Below are 26,011 nucleotides of genomic sequence, written 5' to 3'. Positions count from 1 at the left end.
TTTAAAATAATTTTACCTTAAAATATCAACCTGCTTCAAAGGAATTCGATGTTATGCCCATCCTTTTTTAATTGGGTTGTGTCACATTTAAACACTTTATGCTGAACAGTTTTATGTACTGGTGCATTTTATGAATAAAAAATAGAGGTTTGTGTTGTAAAATGTCCTTTTTCCAATGTGAAATTTAGCTAATGTCATTTAAAGACAAGTAATGTTTTTTTGTTCAAAGCTGCACATCTGAATAAAAATGGCTTGTAAGAATTATTCAGTGATTATAATTGACAAAGTCCAATCAGAAAACGTGAGTAAATGTGCAGCTCAAAACCGGTGTGTATTCTACTTGGTGTTGGTATGTGTGTTTATATTCTGGTGTGTGACAGTAACAGCGGTGACGCTTCATGACAGCCTCGCCGCCCCAACAGTGCATTCTGGGTCCAACCCAAGATGGCTGCGCCCTTGCAGAAGTGCTGAAGAAGTGCCTCTCCGGAGCTGTTCTCGGGATTCTGTGGGATTTTCGCGAAAACCGTCTCACCAAACAAGCTACCAGGGTCACTGGCGTGTAGAAGAAGACCATACGGCCCCAGTCATCGATAATCGTGGTCGGTGCCTCGTGTGGCTGTGGCAGACTGTCCGTGTGAAGATGGGCCTCGTCTCCAGCCCCTTCACATAGCGAAGAGCCGTGGGGAGAGGAGCCGCAGATTCCCATGCAAACACGCACCCATACAACTTGGATTTGACGGGTTTGACATACTATACAGGTTGTGGACGTTGCCCTACAATTTTCTGACCAGGATTGTTTGTGCAACAGTATCTGTCATCGTCCGGAGACGGAGAGGTTCCTCAGCCCGGGTTGATAATCCCACCGCACCAAGGTCTGCACGCATCTGCACGCTTCCACGAACTAGCGCCATTTCTGCACATCTGCTGTGTCTTTTCATCTCAGTGCTGATGTTGCTTTGCAAGCAACCTTTACAATGCTTTAAATAGCTCTCCTCTCTCATGCAGTTTGACAGCTGGTAGCGACAGTCAGAGTCAGCCTGAGGAAGAGCTGTCAAATTAGCCGCGCTACTTTAGCTAGCACTTGGCTAGCTAGCCGGTATATTTGCTAACTGCCCTGCCAGCTGCTCACTAAAGCAAAAACCTCCAGCTGTAAAGTGAACTTTAACTTGTTCAGGCCGTGTTAACATTATTTTAGGCGCACTTAACAAATACACACATGGCCCCTCATCTGCTGCTCGAGCAGTGTTCACGTGGCTAATTGAGCCCGTCCATGACATCATCCAGGCGATGCTCCAGGTGATAGTGATACTGTCGCCTGAATGCTACACTAACAGAGTCGCACAGCTGCTCTGTTTAAAGGAAAAGTTCAGTGTTCATATGAAGGGGAGCAGATGTGAGTCTGTTTGGTTTCGGTTTTGTTTTATGTGAAAGTAGGAGCTTCACAACAGTGCATCAAAAATGACTCAGCCATCACGCCCCCATAAACTGATGAACTAGAAGTTCCTAAAACTGTAAAACTCCATCATCTATATCACAAAAATCTCAGTGATCATTGACATTACTTGTGAACTGTCAAGAACCATTGTGTACACTTGGGTCGTCATTTTTCAACAGTTTATGCACATCTGGCAATTCCATAAGTAGATACCTAGGAATCTAAGGATCTCTCTGACAGCCCCGCTCACTTTCACTTGACTTAGAGTTGCTTGCATGAACACAAGTTCATAGACCTCGGACACAATCTTGTGTTAAATTAAAGTTGCTGTTGGTAGGAATGGTGTAATTTTTTTCTGCTGGGTTTTTGAGAAAAGGTCATAATGCCCATCGGTACTCATCGGTAAGTGAAGTAATTTGAGACTATTGCAAAATCTCTGCGTTTTCCAATGCCTTTGTATTAAGCAATGTTATTATTCCCTTCGTTCCCGTTATGACGGACCAATCATAGATAATCTCCAATCCTCTGTCGTGATTGGTTAAGGGGCGGCCCCGACTGCGTCCTGACATTGGCTATGAGTCCGGCACTATCATGAATGCACACGCCGATCTGTGTTGGGGGGCTAAGAGGAAATCTGGTTGGGAGGGATAGTGCTGACATTCGAAGTCCCTCTCTCTGATCAGATGTTTACTCTGTGACTACCAACGGCAGCTTTAAGAAATATCTGAAAAATTACAAGTAAAAAGGTGGCTGCTGCCACTTTATAATTATTATGTTAATTTGATATGTAAATGTTTGGGTTGTTTCTCATTGAGCTTTCCTATCTATCTCTTATTTCCTGATTAGGGCTTTGCAAGCAATCCTAATTTTATTGTTATTGTGGTATGAGTATTCACAATAAACTCATCTCCAATATCTAAGATTAACAGGTGCCAGTTCAGTGGTGATATAATGCTTTTGTATTTATTTTGGATTCAGTAGAAACATGTTGCAACCATAGTTCTTGTGTAAAACTGGAAGAACACTGGAACTATTTTATTTTCATATGTTTATCTCAATATCATTATGGCAGTATCGAGCAATTTTATCCCGCATTGCATATTTATCTCATATTGTGCAGGCCTTTTTTAAAACTTTGATCCAACATCTCATTAAAAGGGAAATTGTCTCGATCAGTGTGGGGTGCATACTTCAAAAATGCCTGCAGTTGTTGCCAGTGTCATCTCTATCATTGTTGCACAGCTGTTCAGTCTGTTCTTCTTCTGGCCACCCGGCTTGTCATTTGATGGAGGTGCTGTCCTAACAGAACAACATGCTTCAGCTTGGATTTCTAGTCCGCCTCAGCTCTTGTATTTCAGCAAAACTACATTACTAAGAATGAAAACAAGAACCTATGGCGGAGGATACAATTCACAGTGATTCTGCTTCCTCAGATTTCCACACATAGATAAGCCAAGTAAATGTCTGAAGTAATGCAGCGGAGCAAGTTTGGTGTAGCAATCAAACTTGTACATGTAAGCAGGCCAGATACTGCTGGCACGGCTCCTGAGTTAGAGCACTCAGCTCTTTCAGTAAAAGACAGCATGTGTTAAGGAATTTTATGCTGCTCACTACAATTAAAATCACTGCTGACTGGACATCACCTCAAAATGTGGCTAAAGTTCTCTTTAAAGACCTCTGTGTCTGTCCTGAGTTATCTACTTTTTTTGGTTGCAAATGCTACACATTGTGTCTATCAGTGTTGATCAGTGTATTTTTCTTCTCTCTCTTGTTCCTTTTTAGCAGTTTGAGCAAGAGCTAGTCTAGTCATCAATTTTTAGATATTCTTATTAAATAGTTCAGTGGTGGTTGAATGTTTTTAAAAGTAAGATATGTTTCCATGGCTTAGACTGCATATTGGTTCTTGCCTTTTGTCCTTAAAATTTTCACCTTGTCTGAGCTCCCCTCCACAATAAGAGGCTTATCAAATCTGTGTTATTAACTAGAGCTCTTCCCTGCAGGGCCTTGATGAAAATGGACTCGGACTTGCTTCATTCACCAGCCGTGGGCCTCGCAGAGGAAGAGGAGGCTGACATGAATGACTGGAAACTTCCCCTGGCCTTCATGAAGAAAAGGCACTCAGAAAAGATTGAGGGCTCCAAGGCCTTGGCACAGAGCTGGAGGATGAAGGACAGGGTAATTTTTTGTTTTTGCTCATCTATGTGTGGAGTCGTACAGTGTGTTAAGGATGCTCCCTGTGCTGAGCAGTGATTTGGGCTCTGTCAGTTCAGTGCATGCAGAGCTGTGGAGGGAATTATGTCATCTAGTCTTTTGCAACTAGCTGCAGAGTCAGTGCCAAATATCTCCAAGATAGCAATGTGTATTGTAGAACAGTTGATTTCAGTTGGTCATTTACGTAGGCAAGGCAGCTTTATTTTTATTGCACATTTCATACACAAGGGCAACTCAATGTGCTTTACATTAAAACATTAAATGAATTGGAAACATCCAGACAAGCACAATTAAAATGAAAAAAAAAACAAACATAGAAAATAAATAATACAAATATGTTAAAGCTCGGGTTGGTAATCAGATTTAGATAAAACATTTTTTAACCAAAATCATATTTTTTTTTTAATGCTAGACATCATTGTCCAACTGCCTGTTTGCTGTAGTGTCATGTTAACATAAGACATAATAGTGAAATCCCTCTTCAAACCAAAAAGCTCCTTCTTCATGTTATTGTTTCAACATGAACTTAAAGGGCTCTTGTGGTTTGTAATAATAATGTAGATCTATGCAGCTGAAGCATCAGAGCAGGGAAATGACTGGGCTCCTTAACAGTTCCTGCTAAGCTACATATGGTGCATTTGGAAAAGAACTGGAGCTCTACTTGGTCAAATGGTCAAGATATGAATCTGTTTAAGAGACAAATCAAATCAGCAGATGCTTCAGTGTGCTTTGAGAGGATGTAAGTCTTTAAACATTAAGGACACAGCAACAAATCATGAACCACTCCCGTCTTTATCACAGTGCCAGTTCTTTTTATTCTGCTGAAGGCTTCCCTCGCTACGCTCTGACGAGGGAGCCCCAAAGCTTTCCCACATGAATGGCCGCAGTGTGTTTCAGCTCTCATAAAGTAGTTGTTTGATCCACTGCAGTGCTACAAACAGATTTTTCATCGTCTCATGCTAACAGAGCACTACTTTTATAATGATAGGAAATGCCATGTGGTCATACATAACCTTACAAATGCTGTGGCTGTTGTAGAAATGCACCCAGATGAAAATGTAGCACCTCTCTGCTGTTAGGACATCAGTGGAATTACTCTGCAGTGCCCACGGAAGAGTCAAGCTTCAGGGAAGTGTTGAATCAGACGGCATCATTAAATGCGACTGCTGCTATTGATTTAAAAGAGGTAATAGAGGCTGGCTGAAATGGGCATGCCCATCAGAAAGTCATGCTAAATCAGCTGTATAACGTTTATCATTGCTCATAGTGTTTCCAGGCTAGAAACTCTCATTTGTACATTTCCTTGAAGAATGTGTCCTTTTACATTTCTGTGCCCAGAGAGCTGTGACTGAAAAGCGCCTTTTGTGTTTCATGTAGGAAGAATTTGGCTTTGAAAGGTGGCCTTGGGTTACATCCATCTTTAAAGAAGGGAGTGATTTTCGAAAGATACATTTAAAACTGTTCTTTCGAAGTTACCCTGTCTGTCATGAATAATGTGATAAAGATATGAATATGGGTGTACAAAGAGGCTCAAGTTTTGACTGCTGTGATTTTCATGCTTTGAAGAATCTCAGAAAAAGTATTTTGTTTTTTGTTGATAGAGGGAATGCCAGTTTCTTTGCTTGATTGCAAACAAAAGCAGTGTTCATTCCATAAACCAAAATTATGACGATAAATGTTCGTTAACGAGCCAATTTTTTAATGATGAAAACGAGACTATGACCAGCTAAAGCCACTGAATAAAAACTGAGGAATGTACCTTTTGTTTTTGTTAACGAGACGAAAACGTTAGAGGCGTACCGCTGAACTTTGAAAATCCAAGTTTTTCCCAGCTGTGCATCTAATATTTAGAAATAACAGTGATGCAGTCCTGTGACAGGCTGAGTTATTATTTGAGAGGCACAGTGTTACCTTGGTCACCTACCTGCAACAGGTGTGCTGTGTGAGCCTGCTCTCCGTGCATACGTCTCATTTTGGGTGTGCGTTAGTGTCAAAGACCCAACCAGGGGACATCTGTTTACTATATGACTTTCGCCGCTTTTACCATAAAAAGCCCTGCGGCTACAGCTTGATTTATTCCAGTTTGGTGATACATTTAGTATTGTACATTTTGATCAACTCCTTGTCATCAAAGATGCAGATGCATTTCAGAGTGCCGTGAAACTACTGTCTGTCCAGTGCGCCTGCCACTGCAGGTACATTCAGGGGCCGTTGTAAAAGTGCAATACAGCCCTGTATTTTCTGTTCATGGCATTTTTATTTGAATCAAGAGAATCAAAATAGGCATAGTGGTAACATCAAGAGAAAATTTAGCAGGGACAGGCTAAATTATTCAACTTAAAATATAATACATTTAAAAGAGTGAAATATTGATTATTTTAACACTTGGTACAAACCTGATACCAATATCTGATTGGCTACATGAATTATTTAGACAGAGAAAATGTTTTGGCAAAAATCAAAGACTGAAATGTGACTAAGACTAGACTAAAATGTTTTGAGTTTTGGTCGGCTAAAACTAGACCAAAAGACTAAAATTTGACTAAAACAGTCAATTTTGTCTAAAGGCTAAGACTCAGACTAAATCTAAACTAGCTGCCAAAATTTACATTGAAACAAAGTAAATCCATAATGTTGAATGTTACAGGAACTTTGATAATAGAAATGCAGATTCCCATGTTTTGGTCGCACAGACAAACTGACTTTTATCTCTGATGTAAATGTTTCATGCTGTATGAAAGAGCTGTGGACAGATACAAGTTGCTCTCCCGCATTTAAGACCAATGCAGTGGAATGTCACATGTGACGTTCTGAAGGGTCTTATTTCATAGTTGATAAAACGGAGAGTTAGATTCTGACTGACTGACTAAAGGTAAGAAAACACTCAGACAACAATCAAAATTGAGCACAATTCTTTGAAAATAGCCAAACACGGGATCACGGTCTGCAAATTGGTTTATGAAGTGTGTCTAACATTAGCACAGCTAGCACCACTAGCCTTTGGTCATTGTTACAAGTTAACATTCGCATGTTTGTGCTGCTTACACATTACAATCGAGTAGTTATGTTCAAGCATAGCCAAACACGGTCATTCGTCAACTGTGCTTGTTTACATCAGGGTGGTAGGGCATTATAGCTTTATGCCACGAACCAGAGCTACAGACCCAGCTAGTGTGGGGTGGCTGCGTTACAGCTTAGACAATGTATGACTGCCATTTCAGACCTATTTTAATAAAAAATTGTTTGTGTAACTGACCAGTAATTCCTGAGCAGACTAGCAGGGTTGATGTCCTCTGTATCTGCAGAGGCCCCATCTATTTCCCCCTGTATTTTGGACATTTTTTTAGTGTCAGTTATTGTGCAGCCTGAAACTCCAAGTGAAGCGTCCATAGGTTGGGAACATAGACTGTATAAATAATGGAGGTAGTATTTGTGACATCACTCCTCTGTTCCTGAGCGCTGTTTTGAAGCTGGTGGCAGCCATATTGGTGATGCTGAACTCAACCTAACTGCTGTAGCGCTAGTTTGAGGTAAAGAGATGGGCTTTAAGCCTCCTAGCCAACAGCTGCGTGTTCCCGCCTGTCAGTCAAGTCAGTCATGTCCTTAAATGGACAAAACTCGTAATCTCAATATCTTATGAACCGTCACAGAAAAAATGCATCCCCCCCACGGTGTGTGCCGATAGAGAAATGAGCTGCTTTGACCTAAACCGTTTTTTGAACCAGGCTGTAAACATGTTTATTCTTGGTTGGCACGTTAAATCCATAAAGGGACATCACTGTCTCTCTCTCTCTCTCTCTCTCTCTCTCTCTCTCTCTCTCTCTCTCTCTCTCTCTCTCTCTCTCTCTCTCTCTCTCTCTCTCTCTCTCTCTCTCTCTCTCTCTCTCTCTCTCTCTCTCTCTCTCTCTCTCTCTATCTGCGGCAGACTCTCATGAAAGACGCATGTCTTTAAGAAACACCAAAAGGATTTCACCAAACTTTGGTAACTGCTTACGTCTTCATTGAGTCAGGGCTTTGTGAGGATTGCAGGTGTGACTAACAGCTGAGTAGAGCAGAGACATTCACACAGGTGCAGGATGAAGTGTGCAAACATTAACCAGATCATTGATGTGGAAGTGTGTGCGTGTTTTAAAAGGTCTCTAAGCATCATCGCTTTGAAACAATGGGAAGATAATATCTTATTTCTCTGTTTCTCACTCACACTTCTCTTTTACTATGTCTGGCTTGTGGCAGCTTTTCGTTGGAAATATGACTGCAGATCTGTTTTTATAAGCTATGTCACTTTTTGTTGTGTAGTTCTAAAGCATGAGGTAGTCTTGTACTGAAGCTTTTGGCAACTCTTGAGAAAATTCTATTGACAATATTTCTGTTATTATATCTTTATACTAGTTTAATCATGCATCAGGTCATTTGAATAAGCAAAATTGAAATCACTTACGTGCTTCTGAAACATTACTTTATTATGGCTGCAAACTTATCCCAGGTGTTTGTTTGCTCTTGTAGATAAAGTCTTGTGGCAGCCAAGAGATTTAGTGCCAAAAAAGATGTGTGTGCTAAGTGCAAAGTCTGGGATACATTTTGTGTCAAACCATGCACTGAATGCACTTTGAGCTGTGTGCAAAAATACTTCACAGACAAAGCACACTGTAAAGTAGGGATAGACCAATTATTGGCTGGGCCAATTATCGGCGCCGATATTCGGTATTTTGGTGCATATCGGCATCAGCCTTTTTTTAGAAATTCGACGGCCGAAAAGAGAACAAATTTAAAACTGGGTTAATTTGGCTCAAAATTCACTAAATCACGTAGCAGAAATGACCCTGTCTGCATAAACTGTAGCCTTGCTTGTGTTCCATTTCTCCTGCAGTTCCTCATTGCAGGGGCCAAGCTGAGCAGCATCCTTTGTGCCCCTACAATTACTAGTGACCTAAAACTTATACAACCCCACTTCAAAAAATCAGAAATATCCCAATAAAACAAAGATAAGTGAAAGATTAACATTTCAGTTGTATTGACATTTTGGAAAACTGTATTTACTCTAGAAAACTTTAGGGATCCATTTATTTGTTTAAGTTTTCATTGAACTTTATAAGACATGCTGCTGAGCCTGGGAGCTCCCTGCACTTTGCGTTAGAATTTTAAAACAAAGATGTCTATTGTCTAAGATAAAAAAAACTTCAATATGTTGCAAATCTGCAAATCTGTTTAATAAGCAGGTGTTTAAAGGCATTTAAACAAAGTTAAGTGTTGGAGTTTGTATTATTCAAAATTTTGATGCCAATATTTTCCCTTTTACTACAAATGAATATCGGCTCCAAATAACGGTTATCGGCCTCCTTGACTACTAATAATCGGTATCGGCCCCGAGAAAACCATATCGGTCTATCTCTACTGTAAAGATATAAACTGTACAGTCAGGCTGTGAGAGTAGGGCCCAGAGTGTTCTTCTGCTGCCTTGTACCTTTTCTTTCCCGATGATCACATACAGTAGCTGCCCTGAATTAATCTGATGAGCGGCTCCTTTTGCTGAATATTATGCGAGTTGGTATGCTAACGGTAAAGCCTGATGAGGGAAGCGTGTAGTGTGAGCCTCAAGAGTGGGCTGTAAATGATGTGGTGCACTGTGGGAAATCAGAGGTCCTGCTCTTGGAGACACACTTACAAATGTGCACACACACACACACACACACACACACACACACACACACACACACACACACACACACACACACACACACACACACACACACACACAAACACACACACACACAACCCCATACTCAGAGAGTTGCCTCTATGTGACCACAGAAGGAGAGAGGGAGTTTATACAATTACAAAGCCCATTGGTCAAATTAGTGTTTTTATTCCCCCTGTTGGGCCAATGACAGCTATCCAGTTTTGTGTGTGCGCGCATGTTTGAGGTGTGTGTGTATGTGTGTAGGTTTTCTGCACTTTCTCAGAGGAGGATTCATGATAATGGTTTTCAGATACTCAATCTTTGTGAATACAGATCAGTGTAGAGTCCAAGGACAGGGCTAACAGGAGACTCCTTAGAGGAATAGATTTCTGTCCTTTTGATCAGAACGCTATCAAGACAGAAACGCAGTATTATTTCTGACAGTAATGTAACAAGCTATAAGAGAAATTAGGATAATTTTTTCCTTTTATTGAGCTGTCAGACTGGCAGTGTGAAATGAAAGCAGTCGGCTTGACAAGAAGTGAATGAGTGGGAGAAAGTTTTCAATGATTCGGAATGAATTTAATTCGTCTTAATTAAGAAAATGGAATAATAATGGTGATAGTTCAGGCAGCAGATGTTGTCATTTGTTGTTTTAGGACTTTTTTTTTCTTCTTGTGGTAAACTTTGAACATAACACCTGTCTGCAAACATGGACCCTGACCCCCTGAGATAACTCATGCATGTTCAGGTTTCCACCATTACTGACCCACAGATGGTTCCTCTGTAAGTTTTGTTTAAAACTCATTGACTGAATTTGTAGGATTTGACAAAGTCCTTATATTAATTTTTAGGACATGACTTATTGAGTTGTCATTCACATCCTGTAATGCTTTAACTTACAGATCACCTGCCCTTGCACAAATGGACCCTGCTTGCTCTTTGATGAATCATTTCTTTGGTCCAGACTACACCAGGTTAACTATCAGGCAGGAGATTTTGTCAGAATTGTTGCATCAAATATCAGGGCGTAGTTCAGAATCTGACGGCACATGTTTCACAAGTGCAGAGAAACAGCCTCAGGAGAACTCTGAACCTTGAGCACAGGGAGTATTTGCAAGCATCACTATGTCGTGCTTTTTCACATTTTGAGCACATGAAGAGCAGAAGGGTGTACTTTCAAGAGACAGTGTCAAATTCTAGTATCATGCTCTGGAACACATATAGAATAGGCCAAAAAGTGCATTTTCGGTTTTCGGCCGAAATGTTGTGATGACGCACGCAAAAAACGCATCTGGATTGCTTTGTGCAAAAGCAAGTCCTGCAGCGCAGATCACGAGTTCCCCCGCGACATTCACTTCTCACCAGTGGGTCTTAATAGAGAACATTCCCTCTCTTCTTGCCCCCTTTGAGCTGCTAACTAAAGAGATCAGCTCCTCTGGTGCATCTGTAGCAGACGTTATTCCTTTAATTGCAGCACTAAAGCGTCTTCTAAGCAAAGAGGTTGAGACGGACCACGGAGTGAAAACAATGAAAAGTACACTCTTGGAGTCTGTCAGCACACTTTTCACTGAGATCTATTCGGATCCTCTGCCCTTCATCGCGACAGTACCGTGTTATAAAGATCATTACTTGGATGTGGGAATAAAGCAGCGCGCGAGAAATGATCCAGGCCGCGATGGATGCGGAGAACCCACTTGGAGACGGAGAAGCGCACAGCGGAGGAGAAGGAGAACAGAGCGGCCTAGAGGCAGGGGTGTGTCCAGAGCTTTTTGACCTGGGTGGCCCAACTGAGGCTCTCACATAGGCAGGGTGGCCTGTGATTGTATGCAAATAATGACTAAAGAGCATGATATGGTTATACTCATGACTGTTGTTATACGACATTATGAGAGTTTAACAACTCTGAAGATGCATTATATCTGTAACGAGCCAAATAAAAGTTAGGACTCTTGGAAAAGATGGTTAGACCAGTATGAGGCATCATGTAATCTTATCACGCACAATACAGCTCCAATTTATGCTTTGATTGTCTGTACATTGATAACACCCACCACACCTCTGCAGTGTGCTGATAGTCTTGCCTCTTTGGACTCAAATCCACACTGACAGTTCACCCTTTAAGTCAAGTTTGCCTGCTATGCTAATGGTAACATCATGAGGTCTCTTTCTAAGCTAAGTTGGAAACAAAAATTGCCAATTCCAGAGAACTGACTGACAAATATTTATTCATTTATTTTGATTAAATACATTTCTGTGATAGAATAATACAATGCATGTGTTGGAATCACACCAAACAATTAATTCTCAATTTTTTCTGTGCAGCCACCTCCAGTTATTCAGCCCCAGTGCTGTTTAAATATGATAGCCCTAATGTAAAACAAAGCAGTGCATGTTTGTCTTAGGGAACAGGGATGCTTCATAGCAACTAATTTCCTTGTCATTGAAACAGAAACTTAAATTCAGACTGAATTACAAGTCTAAATGAAAGAAAACGGTCTCAATTTAGAACAAGTTCTGTGAAACACAGGATCACAAAGTCTGCAGGCAGACAGACAGTCTGGCTCATGTCAGTGGTGCAGTGCGGTCAGACCAGTGCTGGTGATACATGGCTGTAGTTGAGTGGTTATATATCAGTTTAAAACCTCAATTTTTTAGATCATAAGACTACTAAAACCCCCTGTGCTACAAGATGCCTCTGTCATCTGTTTATAAACATGTATAAAAATGTATGATGTGTTCTTGAACAGTATGGGGAAAAAAACACCAGGAGCCAGATAAATAGTGACATGAAACTACAGAAACCAAACATGTATGCCCTTTCTCACACACCTTGACTTGTATTTAGAGTGAGAAGATTGTGTGGTGAGGGTATATGGGACTCATGTAACCTGTGCCAGCTCACTGAGGCTACACAGTTGGTAGAATTGCTCTTCATTTTTGTCTGTCTTGTCAAGAAGTCTGAAAGTAGTTCAGCCAGCACATTGACATTCAGATGTCAGAGTAGGGGTGTTTCTATGTCCATCAGTAACTAACTTGGCTTTTGAAGCTAAGGCATGTGTGACTCCAACAATGATCATAATATATGAAACAGAACTTGAAGTAAGTGAAGCTTTATCCTGACAAGAGAAAGGCTTACGCATATTTCTGTCTTTGAACGCACTCAGAGTCTTGGTTGTGAGTGTGTGCTATGTTTTATGCTAGATGTCCCAGGGGCTTGAAAATAACTTTGAATGACAAATTGCCTCAGAGTTGGATGTAAGTGGACCTACCTGGCACTCGCAGAAACTTTTCTGTCCCTGTTCTGCCTCACAGTCCCCCGTGAAGCTGTAAAGGTACATGACGTCAAGAGCGGTTTGACGTAAAATTGATTTGTGCTTTACGTCCGTCCCGTCCCAATTCAACACGGTTACCTTTTACAAACCCTGCCAGAGTTCTTCCGTCTCCTTCAGCTACCCATTTGTTCCGGCTCAACATCCTGTCAAACAGAAATGATTTTTACGGCTCTGAGCGTATGGGAGCTGTCCAGCTCTTTGAGCGGGAAGGTGGATCAGATCAAATTCTTCCTGCCAAAAATAAACGTGGGCATCAGCAGCAGGCAGCAGGACACAGTCACTGACCTTTTTTAATCTCTTGGGTTTTCAGCATATTGGATGAGATCCTAAATACAAAAATAGTGAACAATATTGATAATGTGACTTTTGTTATGCCAATCACTTCATTTTATTGGAGATAGCTTTAATGTAGTCCCCCCTTGGGACGCCATTGACCTAGTGGTTTAGGCGAGTGCTCTGTATACAGAGGCTATAGTCCTTGTCGCAGCAGTCGCAGGTTCGACTCCTGGCCTCTGCTCTTTGCTGCATGTCTTCTCCTACTCTCCACTCCTCACATTTCCTGCCTCTCTTCAGCTGTCCTATGGAATAAAGGCAAAAATGCCCCAAAAATATAACTTCAATGTCTCTCAGAGATTGGAAGCCAATAAGGCATTATAAGAGATGCACCAGTTATTAAAATCAGGGCCGATACCAACAACAATGTTACAATAACAGTTTAGCCAACAGCTGATTCCAATTCTGATATTTTCATTACCTCGGCTCTTCATTATTCTTAGTGTCTGTTTTCTTCTTGAGTTATGAGTTTAAGGTGTTTCAATTATTAATAACTGTAATACAAATCAGACATATGCACAGCATCCTTTTCCCTCTTACGTCATGCCAGACTCTGTGTAACAGGTGACTTTTTCAGCCCAATAAAGAGAAAACTCTTCTCAGAATCAGCAGATAGATAAATCAGTACACCAGTATCAGATTAACGCAACACGACAGATACACATCAGCCACTGACATCAGTTCATGGAACATTATGTCTGATGTTCGTCAGTAGTGCTGATGTAGGGCTGTCGCAATATATCGTTATTGAAATGAAATAAAGATATTGTGCTAAAGTAATTTACCATGTAGCTAATTGATTCATATTAGGGGACAGTCGTGGCTCCTAATGCCACCCACCACAAAACATAAGGACGACAAAGAAGGAGCAGCAGCAGCAGAATACTCAGTGACCAGCTGGCTAGCTAGCCTTTACTGCAGTATGTGGCTACTACTGCAGCTTGGGGGTCTGTGCCTCACAACTTTCTCTGCAGGCTGAGACCTCAATTACCGTACTCTAGCTCAGTTGTTCTCAAAGTGGGGTCCTGGGACCCCTGGGGGTCCGTGAACCATAGCGTGGGGGTCCATGAAATGATTTGAATACATTTCTAATAAATTATAGAATTGCGCTGTTTCATCGCAAAACAGCATATACACCATTGTTATGATACCATTTGGTGGCTCGAAGGGATATGTGAGTCTTGCTACTGTTAATTTTCTGAGAGCGTTTAAGATCAATTTCTTGAAAAGTATAAATGCTGTCATGTTGAGTCCAATGACCCTCTGTTTTAAAGTATACAAGTGGTATTTACTTGATTCAAATTGAAGTGTTGTCTGTTTATCACTATGGTACAGGTCTGAAGTATTTACATTGATACGTTTTACAATACATATAGTTCCAAGGGCAACTAAGAGTGCAAATGGTAGTAAGCATGTGCTTTAGTGATGGGAAGTTTGGCTCTTTTCAGAGAGCCGGCTCTTTTAACTCCGCTCCCAAAGAAGAGCTGGCTCTTTCGACTCATGAAACGGCTCTTAATTTAGGATCTTTTGTAGCCATATATTTTGCCTTAACTTTGCAAAAACTAATGGTTTGTGTGTTGAAAACCCTTTTACGTACGTTGTTTTTATGAGAAGCCTTATACTTGCCCATTTTTTTGCATTTATTCTGTTACATAACCATTCTCACCCTGATCCTAGGGTTAGGGTTAGGGTTAGGGTTGTGATTAGGGTAAGGGTTGTGATTAGGGTTAGGGTTAGGGTTGTGATTAGGGTTAAGGTTAGGGTTGTGATTAGGGTTAGGGGTAGGGTTGTGATTATGGTTAGAGTTAGGGGTAGGGTTGTGATTATGGTTAGAGTTAGGGGTAGGGTTGTGGTTAGGGTTGTGAATAGGGTTAGGGTTGTGATTAGGGTTAGGGTTGTCATTAGGGTTAGGGTTGTGATTAGGGTTAGGGTTGTGATTAGGTTTAGGGTTGTGAATAGGGTTAGGGTTAGGGTTGTGATTAGGGATAGGGTTAGGGTTAGGATTGTGATTAGGGTTGTGATTAGGGATATGGTTAGGGTTGTGATAAGGGTTAGGATTAGGGTTGTGATTAGGGTTAGGGTTGTGATTAGGGTTAGGGTTAGAGTTGTGATTAGGGTTAGGGTTGTGGTTAGGGTTAGGATTAGGATTAGGGTTGTGATTAGGGTTTGGTTAGGGTTAGGGTTGTGATTAGGGTTAGGGTTGTGATTAGGGTTAGGGTTGTGATTAGGGTTAGGGTTAGGGTTGTGATTAGGGTTAGGATTAGGGTTGTGATTAGGGTTAAGGTTGTGATTAGGGATAGGGTTAGGGTTGTGATTAGGGTTAGGATTAGGATTAGGGTTGTGATTAGGATTAGGGTTGTGATTAGGGTTAGGGTTGTGATTAGGGATAGGATTAGGGTTGTGATTAGGGTTAGGGTTAGAGTTGTGATTAGGGTTAGGGTTGTGATTAGGGTTAGGGTTAGGTTTGTGATTAGGGTTAGGGTTAGGGTTGTGATTAGGGTTAGGGTTGTGATTAGGGTTAGGGTTAGGGTTGTGATTAGGGTTAAGGTTGTGATTAGGGTTAGGATTAGGGTTGTGATTAGGGTTAGGGTTGTGATTAGGGTTAGGGTTAGGATTAGGGTTAGGATTAGGGTTAGGATTAGGGTTGTGATTAGGGCTAGGGTTTGGTTAGGGTTAGGGTTGTTATTAGGGTTAGGATTAGGGTTTTGATTAGGGTTAGGGTTAGAGTTGTGATTAGGGTTAGGGTTGTGAATAGGGATAGGGTTAGGGTTGTGATTAGGGTTAGGATTAGGGTTGTGATTAGGGCTAGGGTTTGGTTAGGGTTAGGGTTGTGACTAGGGTTAGGGTTAAGTTTGTGACTGGGGTTAGGGTTAGGGTTGTGATTAGGGTTAGGGTTGTGATTAGGGCTAGGGTTTGGTTAGGGTTAGGGTTGTGACTAGGGTTAGGGTTAGGGTTGTGATTAGGGTTAGGGTTTTGATTATGGTTAGGATTGAGATTAGGGTTAGGATTAGGGTTGTGATTAGGGTTAGGGTTAGGGTTGTGATTAGGGTTAGGGTTTTGATTATGGTTAGGGTTGTGATTAGGGTTAGGGTTGTGATTAGGGTTAGTGTTGGGGTTGTGATTAGGGTTAAGATTAGGGTTATGATTAGGACTGGGGTTGGGGTTGGATTAGGGATAGGATTAGGGTTAGGGTTATGATAAGGGTTAGGGTTAGGATTTGGGTTAGGTTTAGGGTTAGGATTAGGGTTAGGGTTAGGGTTAAGCAAACCCAACCAGAACCGAATCAGACCTGAACCAGAACCGAACCAGAACCATACAAGAACTGAACCAGAACCGAAGTGAACCGAACCAGAACCGAACTGAACCAGAACCTTATCAAAACCCTACCAGAACCCTACCAGAACCGAACCAGAACCGAACCAGAACAGAACCCGAACAGAACCAGAACCGAACCAGGGCCGTACCCGAACCGAACCAGAACCGTACCAGAACCTTACCAAAACTGAACCAGAACCGAACTGAACCGAACCAGAACCGTACCAGAACCCTACCAGAACCGAACCAGGACCCTACTAGAACCGTACCAGAACCGTACCAGAACTGAACCGAACCAGAACCAAACTCAAGCAAACAGAACCAAACTCAAGCAAACAGTACCGGAACCAAACTCAAGCAAACCCAACCAGAACCGAATCAGAACTGAACCAGAACCGAACTGAACCGAACCAGAACCATACCAGAACCCTACCAGAACCGAACCAGAACCGAACCAGAACTGAACCCGAACCGAACAAGAACCGAACCCGAACAGAACCGAACCCGGGCCGTACCAGAACAGTACCAGAACCAGAACCTTACCAAAACCGAACCCGAACAGAACCGAACCAGGACCCTACTAGAACCGTACCAGAACCGTACCAGAACCGAACCGAACCAGAACCAAACTCAAGCAAACAGAGCCAGAACCAGAACCAAACTCAAGCAAACAGAACCAAACTCAAGCAAACATTATTAATGTCCTCAGGTTGGCATTGAGAAAAATCAGATGCCTCAGCTTGGATGGGCTGATCAGATTTCTCCTCTGTGAGTGTTTGCCCGATTTTCAAGAAGACTCTCTCTGAAGGAACAGATGTAGCCAGGATACACAGCCTCCCCTCCGTCACCTGTATCCTATATCCTCACATGTGATTGGCTGCATGGCCGCCATGCTGACCAATCAAAACAAAGTTCTGCTGTGAGCAGAGCTGGGGCTGAGCACTGAGAGCTAAGCAGCAACAGGAAAAACCTGAGAGCCGACTCTCTCTCGATGTGAGCCGGCTCTTCTGATTCACTATAAAGCATCGGCTCTCAGAGACGCACGCAGCTTTTGATCATGACACATCACTAATGTGCTTAATCTGTGTTACAATTATGAGGGGGCCATGCACAATTTTCTCACCTGTAAGGGGTCCCTGGCTCCAAAAAGTTTCAGAACCCCTGCTGTAGCTAGTAGGAGGGCAAACTCCCGATAGTGAAAACAAACGGAACAAAAAGAGCGACACAGCTGCACAGAAACTCCACGTTGTAGACATCGCTGATCATATATGTATCATATACAGAGTGCGTCTTTACAGTGGTGCGATTTTTTCAGAGTTTACGGTAACTCAAATAAAAAAACGTGACATTTGCTTTGTTTTATATCGACCACTTAGCAGGATGAATATCATGATTAAGCAGGTATATTTTGAGTTTGAGTTGAGTTGAGAAACATTTGTGGCCATTTTTGTCATTCAGTTCTATTTAGGTCATTAATGCACTGATCCTCTGATCATTATTATTATTTAATTATTTCAGCAAGGCAGCTTCCTGATTCCTTTGCAGGCTCTTTTGTTTTTTTCTTAGCTCATTTTATATTTTTTGAGAAAAGAGAAAGCTGAGATGTTGCCCATCATTGTTACTTGGTTGCACTAATAAAGTGAAGTGCTGTAAGTGCTTTTTAAGTATGTAAGAGATGATTTCATTGATAGCCATAGACTACATGTCTTTCAATGTAGACTTCCACTGAGAGGAACATATTAGACTATTTAGGAACTAAATTAGGAACTAAATTTAGACTGTCATACCAGCTTGATCATCAATGGAAATGTCCTGGAAATGTCCTGGAAAATGTTCTCTGGAAAAGAGTGGGAACCCTGTCTGATATCTTCACAGCTTTAGCCGATACCAACGTTAAACCAATACATCAGTGCATCCCTACATATAATGCTGTACTGCTGTGTACTCTGATGCAAGTCTTATAAACTCTGACAATGACAACCACTTCCTGATTGATCAGCAGCCGACAGACTATTTCATTCAGTCTATTTCTTCTAATTGTACTGTTGTAACTTTCATGACAGCTTTTGAGCTTTGAAACCAGAGCGTGAAATAAGAAGAAACAATATGCCATATGAGGTGTGAATGAGGTAGATAATGTGTATTTTTAATTGAATTAGCTTGAAGTCAGACAAGTTTTAACTATGATTCACCATATCTTCCTTTGATACTACATCATGATATTTTAGTATTCGTTATCAGTCTGCTGGCTGGTGCCTTTGTCTTTGTTCCCACGGAACAGTTGCAATTATCACAGTGACAGCATGACAGTGGAACACTTGTTACAGCAGAGCATGTAAAAAAAATGGAAATAGCCTGTGCGTGATTGTAAAACTTGTTTTCACCCTGAGATTTTAAGAATTGAATACATCAGGTAGTTTTTTTTTATTTATGAGCTCTTTGAGTCTGACTACAGGAGTCTAGTTTTGGGTTTTGTTTAAAGGAGAAAGATTGTTCAAAGCTCTTGTATCAGATGGACGTCACACTTAGTTCTTGGTGTCTGAGTTGCTGTAGTTTGTTGGATGATCTCTCTCCGTCACTGCTGTGAACAGCTGGTGGGCATAGACAAACACACGTGTCTAAACACACAAGGTTCATTTAAATTCCTCTCTGGTTTCACACATGCTTTGCCTGCTGGCTTTTTCGATTTAGGAATAATGAAATCAATACGTCATCAATATCCAAGCCCATTGCAATAATGTGGAAACGAGACAGGCGGTCTGCATCTCTTTATCTTCTGCATCATTAGTGAATTCAATCAATGTACACAGTTCGTTAGGCAGTGCATAGACAACCCGCCATAGAGGCATGAAAAGAAAACATACTCACTTGATAACAAGAACAATTCCATGTTGGTGGTTCTATATTGTTGTTCAGTTCCAGTTGCAGGAACACCAGGATGACTATGTGGAAACCAGCCTGATTAAGGATCAGTACCAAATGAACAAAGGGTGTGATGTAATTCGTCCCATGTGTCAGACCTGAGCTTGTGCCCCACCTGTACGCACCTGCTGCCTGTTTGGTCGGATTATGCAGTTCTTTCATGAGCCTTACTGTTATGTTTTAGCCATCTCTACAGGCTGCTTCTTTCAGCTGCTTCTGAGACTCCTTTGACGGTCTACTGAAATGTCTGTCCATTGATTCCCAGGTCCCTCGGCAACCCGATGATAGATGAGGTCTTGAACCCTCTGCATCCTTCTTCAACTGGGTACACTCTGCCATCCCGTCCTCGCTGTTTTCCCTCTACTGCTAGTTCAGTGTTTTAACATTCAAAAACCTCAGCAGTGTCCGCTTTGGTAGCAAGCTCCCACCGGACTCAACTGGACTTGACTGGACCTCTGACCCCCCCTGTGAGAGGGCAGACTTGATTTCTTTGAAAGCTTTGCATCATTTCTTGATTTCTGAGAATTTCATGTATCCTCTGTGGAAACGTGGTTATGTGGAGCCCATTAGTTCGATTAAAATGACTCAGTCCGCCTCAGTTTATATCATCCCTCATTTCCTCTTTGTACCATGGTAATTACTTAAAGGATACTGCTGAGGGGTTAATTGGGAAGGAAGATGAATCTACAGTTACACTCTCTTTCTTGTAGCTCAAATGGCGTGGAGGCTTGCATGGAAAGTTGCAGAAAAGATCAGACTCACACATGACTTCCACCAGATCCATGTCCACATTGTTTCCGATCTGTTGCGGTCCAGCTCCATGCTCTCTTGTCCGCCAACACCAACCGGCTGCATTTTCGGAACGTAGCACAGAGCAGGACCGCCGGACAGCTGGAGTCATGTGACTGAGCTTTCCCGCGGTATCTACTATATAAAGGATTATCCTCCCCCTCTCTTTATCCATATCGTCTTTATTGGCCTCTGAAAACCTCTGACCTGTTGACTCCATGCCTGGCTCAGCTCGAAATGACAGTGAAATATGATCTGGTGATAATACTGTGTTTTATTCTGAAAATTAACCGGATGTTTTATTTTTGTTTTGGTGCCCGACTTCCTGTCCCGCTCAATCTGCTCTGTGTAGTTTGATGCATCTTGCTCTGATATCCGGCAAAAAGAGGAAGTCTTGTGTATCTGATCTGGAGGGCTCTGACCTGCCGGATCAGAAACGCAGCGGAGCGGATCTAGGGGAAGTTAACACATTGAATGGAATAGAATCCTATCGGATACGGTGCTGTGACGGATCAGAGATGGACCGGACACAGATCTGGTGGAATTGGGCTGTTAGAAGTTAGTAGTTAAGTCGCTTCAATGATAGTAGATCATTTCAGTCACTTTAAAGCACAAACGTGAGAGACTGGATGATTTTAGCCTCTTAAATATGAGTGCTCATTCTTCTGTGTTATTTGTCACAGTTGAGAGTCTCTTAAGGTTTGACTGCTTGTTAAAAATTAAGAAACATGAAGACATCACTTTGGGCTCCAAGATATCATGATGAGCTTTATTCACCTTTTCTTACATGTCATGAACTAGGGAATAATTGACCTACTGTGAAAGTGATATATCATTTTCTTTTGAAAATAGATTTTCAGTATAGATTTTGCATCTCTTGGTAGTGGAGCCATTCATAAGCTCTTTTTGATTACACATCTATTCTTTCTGGGCTTTTGGGACTATAACCTTCACATGAATTTGTCTTCTTTGATGCAACATTTCATTTATTTCACACAAAGCTTCTTTTTTTAAGTCAAGCTTTAACAAAGAAGATGTTGACAATCATCTTCTACACCTTTTGCAAAACATTTTCAAGAAAACTTTTGCACATTTGCATATGTTTTGAAGTCAGGGCCACTCCAAATACTTTTATTTGTGTATTACTGTGAAAGAAAAGAGTTAAAGGTTACTCAAAAAGTAGTTGTCCCTCCTTGTTAGAGATGTTCTGAAGCAAGTCATTTCTAACTAAATTAAATGGAAATTTAAATTCAGACTTATCTAAAGGTAAGAAAACACTCAGGAACAGTCCATATTGAGCACCATCACGGCGAAACACTATCCAAAACCTCAAGTAGTCCTCAAAAGCCTGCCGCTGTTTGGTCTTTTCTGGATGTTAAGCAGAAGTGCCCAATATGTGACCTGCTCCTGCAAGCTAGTTACTGCAAGTCTGGAGAAGATCGATGTCCCACTATTTTAATAACCTTCATTTATTAGAGACCTAACAAATGGAATAATCAGGGGCCATTGATTGACGCAGCGAGCGGTGCTGGAGGCTGTGTGGGAGTGTTTAAAAGAGAGCAGAGGGAAAAGGCTGGGAAGTCCCCCGGAGTCCGGCGCAGTTATTAATGAGAGGTGGATCGCTACCAATTATATATACACACACACACACACACACGCTTAAACAGGAAGACATGCACTCGCAATCACATGCACATACATACTATTAATCTCTTTCCCTTTCCCCTCCTTTCCCCTGTAGGCTTGATTCTTCGTTCTGCCATCACTTTATCACACTGCAGCACTTTTGAAATAGGTCAGACCTCATGTATGGAAATGCTAAGTGTTATACAGGCATACGCTCTCTCTTCACACTGATAACATTCGTCCATTTCTCACTGTCCTCCTTTAATGTTCCTCTTCATTTATTGATCGATTATTGAAAATCAGTGCGGTCTCTTGTACCTGTTTTCAAAACAAATTTGGTTTCGCCACTCCTTTCGAATTACTGCAGAAAGATGGATTGTAGGGTAAAAGCTCTTGTTATTCGAGATGCACCAAATGGATGTTTTTGGGCTAATACTCAAAATCGATCACCTGCTACTGATGGCTGACACCAATGAGATTTGAGATATTATTCAAACTTTTAATGCAAAAAGAAGTCATATGTAGTTTATGCAAACCTGATGGTAAGAAAGACTTGGGTGTAGTGAGCACAGATGTGTATGATATTCTCACCAAGTTTAACTATCATCACCTGCTTTAACACAAACATAAAAAATGACTCCTCAAATGTCATTTTATTTGACTTTTACTTTAGCCAAGTTACTAAATAAAGCATTTAATCCAAATTCTCGGGAAAAATTGTGTGAAAAAGCCAGACGGTCAAATTGGACATGTCAAACTACTAGTGTTCAAAAAGTAAAGTGCATACCGCAATACAAATTAAAAACCATGTTTAAGTCTTCGTCCAGCCTCTCGGCCATCAAACCAAGCAAACAAATTCCACCTGATCCGTCTCCGGTCCGTCTCTGATCGTCATGGCACCGGATCTGATGGGTTTCTATTCCAGTCAATCAATCCGCTCTGTTGCGTTCCAGCTGCATCTCTTATCTAGCAGGTCGGAGCCCTCTGGATCAGATACGCAAGACTTCTAGTTTTGCCGAATGCTGGAGCACGATGTATCAATCTACAAAGAGAAGATAGAGCAGGACAGGAAGTCAGGCACCAGAACAGAAATAAAACATCTGGTTAATTTTCAGAATTAAACACTCTATGTTATCGCTAGTTGTTTTTCACTTGACTGCAACAACAAACCGTCGTGATGAGCGGAGCCAGGCCTGGAGTCAACAGGTCAGAGCTTTTCAGAGGACGATGAAGACTATAAGGATAGAGAGAGGAGTCGGCTAATCCTTGATTTAGTCATTACAGCTGGAAAACCTTGGTCACATGACTCAAGCTGTCCGGCGGCCCTGCTCCGTGCTGCGTACCGAAAACGCAACTGGTGGGTGTTGATGGACAAGAGAGCACAGAGCCGGACCCCAGCTGCTCGTAGACGGACCGGACACGGATGCGGATCTAGTGTTAGTCCCGGGTTCGGCGTAATGAAGAATGACTCACTCTTGGAGCCAGCCCATAGACTGTATAAAATATGGACGTCGTATCCGTGACGTCACCCATCTGTTCCTAAGAGCTGTTTTGAAGCAAATCGACGGCAGCAGCCATATTGGTAATGCGGAACTCAACCAGGCAGAGTGTGACGTAGTGTGAGCCTCCTAGCCAATAGCTATGTGTTCCCGACCGGGAGTCACGTCAGTCATGTCCTTATTTGGGCAAAACTCGTAATCTTAATATCTTCTGAACCGTTACGTTAGAAAAAAATTCACCCCCCCGTACAGCGTGTGCCGATAGAGAGATTAGCTTTGTAGAGCCAAGCTGTTTTTTGAACCAGGCTGTAAACATGTTTATTAATGCTGCAAAGATCGTCTTTTTCCCATTCATGTCTATGTGGTTTCCGGTGTTTCTGCAGCCAGCCTCAAGTGGATTTCCATGTATTGCAGTTTATAGCACTTCTGCATGGGCTTCATATTTTGAGACCGGAGGTTGCCGCTTGAGCCAGTCTCAAGTGGCCATTATGGGAACTGCAATTTAGTGTTGGCTTTATTTGCTACACTGGGCCTCTTTTTTCTGTAGAAAACCAGTTTGCAAAGACAAGTCCAGTTCTCTCTCCTTTGATTAATGTTTGTTCTACCTGTAATAGAGTCTGAGGTCTGACAGTTTCCCCTGGTGTAGGAACCAATTAATACTTCCTACCCAGTGGGTTTACAAGCCAGTAATTTCCAAACTTGTTGATTAATGAATTTGCGACTTGTTTTGTCTCCATTGTTTGTTTTTGTGTGTAGTTATCAGGGAGATAAATCATTGAGAATAATGTGGACCACATCTGTGCGCCGTCATGCTTGAACGCCACGTTGTACTACGATGATGAGCTGGAACAGAAAATCACTATATCCCATTCATCTTTGTTATTTTCATGCAAATGAGAACCTGATGTATTCAAATTTTCTGGGATGTATGCTGAAACCAACATTTTAATCATGGCTGTTTATATCGTTGGTTCTCTTTCCTGTTCTGACCCACTTAATTGTAATGAGCAACAGCTGAATGCTTTTTTGCTATTCATTTCTGTATTTTGAAGTGAAAAAAAGTTGCTTCTTTTAGACTTAAGAATTGAAGTGATATCTTACAATCTTCTTGAGAGTCAATGGTTTTCATTGACATTTTACCCACCATGACAGTTACATCTTTTCCCTCTCTCTGGACTTAAACGATAATATGTCTCCGAAGTGTGCTGTCATTTCAGCTGTTGTATTTTAAAGGGCAAACCTGCCTGTTCTTCCCACGTGGCTCTGTGTCTTTCTTTCCTAACTTTTAGATGTAAATGTCTTCTCCCAGGACAAAGGTGTAAATATTTGCCACGTCTTTAGAGAGAAAATGCACACTGAAATCCATACTTTGGGGTGCATTGTCTAGTCATTGCATTGGGGCTAAATCTGTTCTTTTTTAACTTCTGTAGTATCTAAGAAGATCATGTCACCGTTTAAATTACTGGAATAATCAACCTTTATTGTACATTCTGTCAGCACTGACTGTAATTGCATCAAACCTTTTCTCATAGTCATAGTATAGATTAAATAATTTCTTATCAGGTGCATCACAAGAAGCAGGACCACCCTCTGTTTTCTGAACAGTTTATCTTCATTGGATTTTCTGTCACAGAGAGACTGAGTGGTGTGTCAGGGGACATTAAATCATACTTGAAGAAAAGCCTCCAGTTCATCCAAGGATGGAAAAAGGAGATCTTTACAGTATTTCCTATGTTACCTCAATGAGCTTAAGACCTGGTGTCTTGGGAGGAATTGGTGGATTAGTCTTCTCACTTGGTGTTGGTGAAATGACTCTTGAGCTATGAACTATCATTGGCTTTAAAGACCTCATCAAATCACAAGTGACATCCTCTGCCTTTCAGCAGTTTGGATGCGGTGTTAGATGTTGATGAAAGCAGAACTTGATAGTTTGCAAATCATTTAAAGCCTATGTTAAATTAGGAAGAGCTCAAATGTTTGGACTGAAAAGTATATTGTTTTCTGAAAAATATATGCACATTTTGAGTTTGATGCAAGCATCAGGTTTCAAAATAAAAAACTGTGTGATGATAAAAAAAAGAACAAACATCTTCAGGATCATCTCCAAGCTAATGAAATTGATTTGCAACAGGTTATAAACGTGACTGGGTGTAAAAAGGGCATTCAAGGCTCTCAGAAGTGAACATGGGAAGAGGTTCACCACTAACCAATGTGAGAGGCTGGGTGAGGAAATTGTTCTGCTATTCCAGAATAATGTTCCTTATTGTAGCTTTTAAAATAATTTGCTAGTTTCATCATCTACAGTCCATAATATCATGCAGATTCTGAGAATCTGTTATCTGTTGAAATCTCTTTACCAAAGGGACCAGGCTGGTGACTGATACTGGATTGCCTTGATGTTCAGGCACCCAGGCGACACGTTATTAAAAACAGACATGACTCTGCAGTGGAAGTCACTGCATGGGCTCGAAAACACATCCAAAAATCATTGTCTGTGAACACAATTTATCACTGAATCCACAAATTTGGTTTCAAATGAGCATCTTTGAGCCCCAACATATAACATATCCAGGAATCCCTCCACATCCAGCACTTTTTATGCAACCCGACACAGCTGACTGAAAGACTATACACTTTTTGGTCATGATTATAACTCTAATGTGAGCCTGTAAATGCTGCTCGGTCTGATTTTTCACAATAACCAGGATATTTTGCTCATGTAGTTGTGTACTGAGGTAGAAAACCCTTGCATTAGTTCATCCAATGTGACAGGCTCATGAGGTACACCATGCAGGAGGGAAAAGGGCGCAAGGTGAAGAGGTCAGGTGTAAACGTATGAAGCGATATGATGCAGAGCTCCTGTGTGTGC

The 26,011-nt window shown here is 41.5% G+C and overlaps 1 protein-coding gene across 2 annotated transcripts in view; it reads left to right on the top strand.

Moving 5' to 3' along the window:
* Positions 1 to 381: 381 nt before the first annotated feature.
* The window catches only part of rptor (regulatory associated protein of MTOR, complex 1), a 228,575-nt gene continuing 202,945 nt past the window's right edge, over positions 382 to 26,011 (top strand). For both annotated transcript variants that reach the window (XM_034687742.1, XM_034687741.1), the window contains exons 1-2: positions 382 to 872; positions 3,436 to 3,610. In XM_034687742.1, coding sequence (XP_034543633.1) covers positions 3,443 to 3,610 — 168 coding nt within the window. In that variant the 5' untranslated portion in view covers positions 382 to 872; positions 3,436 to 3,442. The remainder of the gene's footprint in view (positions 873 to 3,435; positions 3,611 to 26,011) is intronic.

Source organism: Notolabrus celidotus, chromosome 7, assembly GCF_009762535.1.
Source record: "Notolabrus celidotus isolate fNotCel1 chromosome 7, fNotCel1.pri, whole genome shotgun sequence".
NCBI lineage: Eukaryota > Metazoa > Chordata > Actinopteri > Labriformes > Labridae > Notolabrus > Notolabrus celidotus.
The sequence above is the reverse complement of the archived record's forward strand: the minus strand, read 5'-3'. Positions and strand labels throughout refer to the sequence as shown.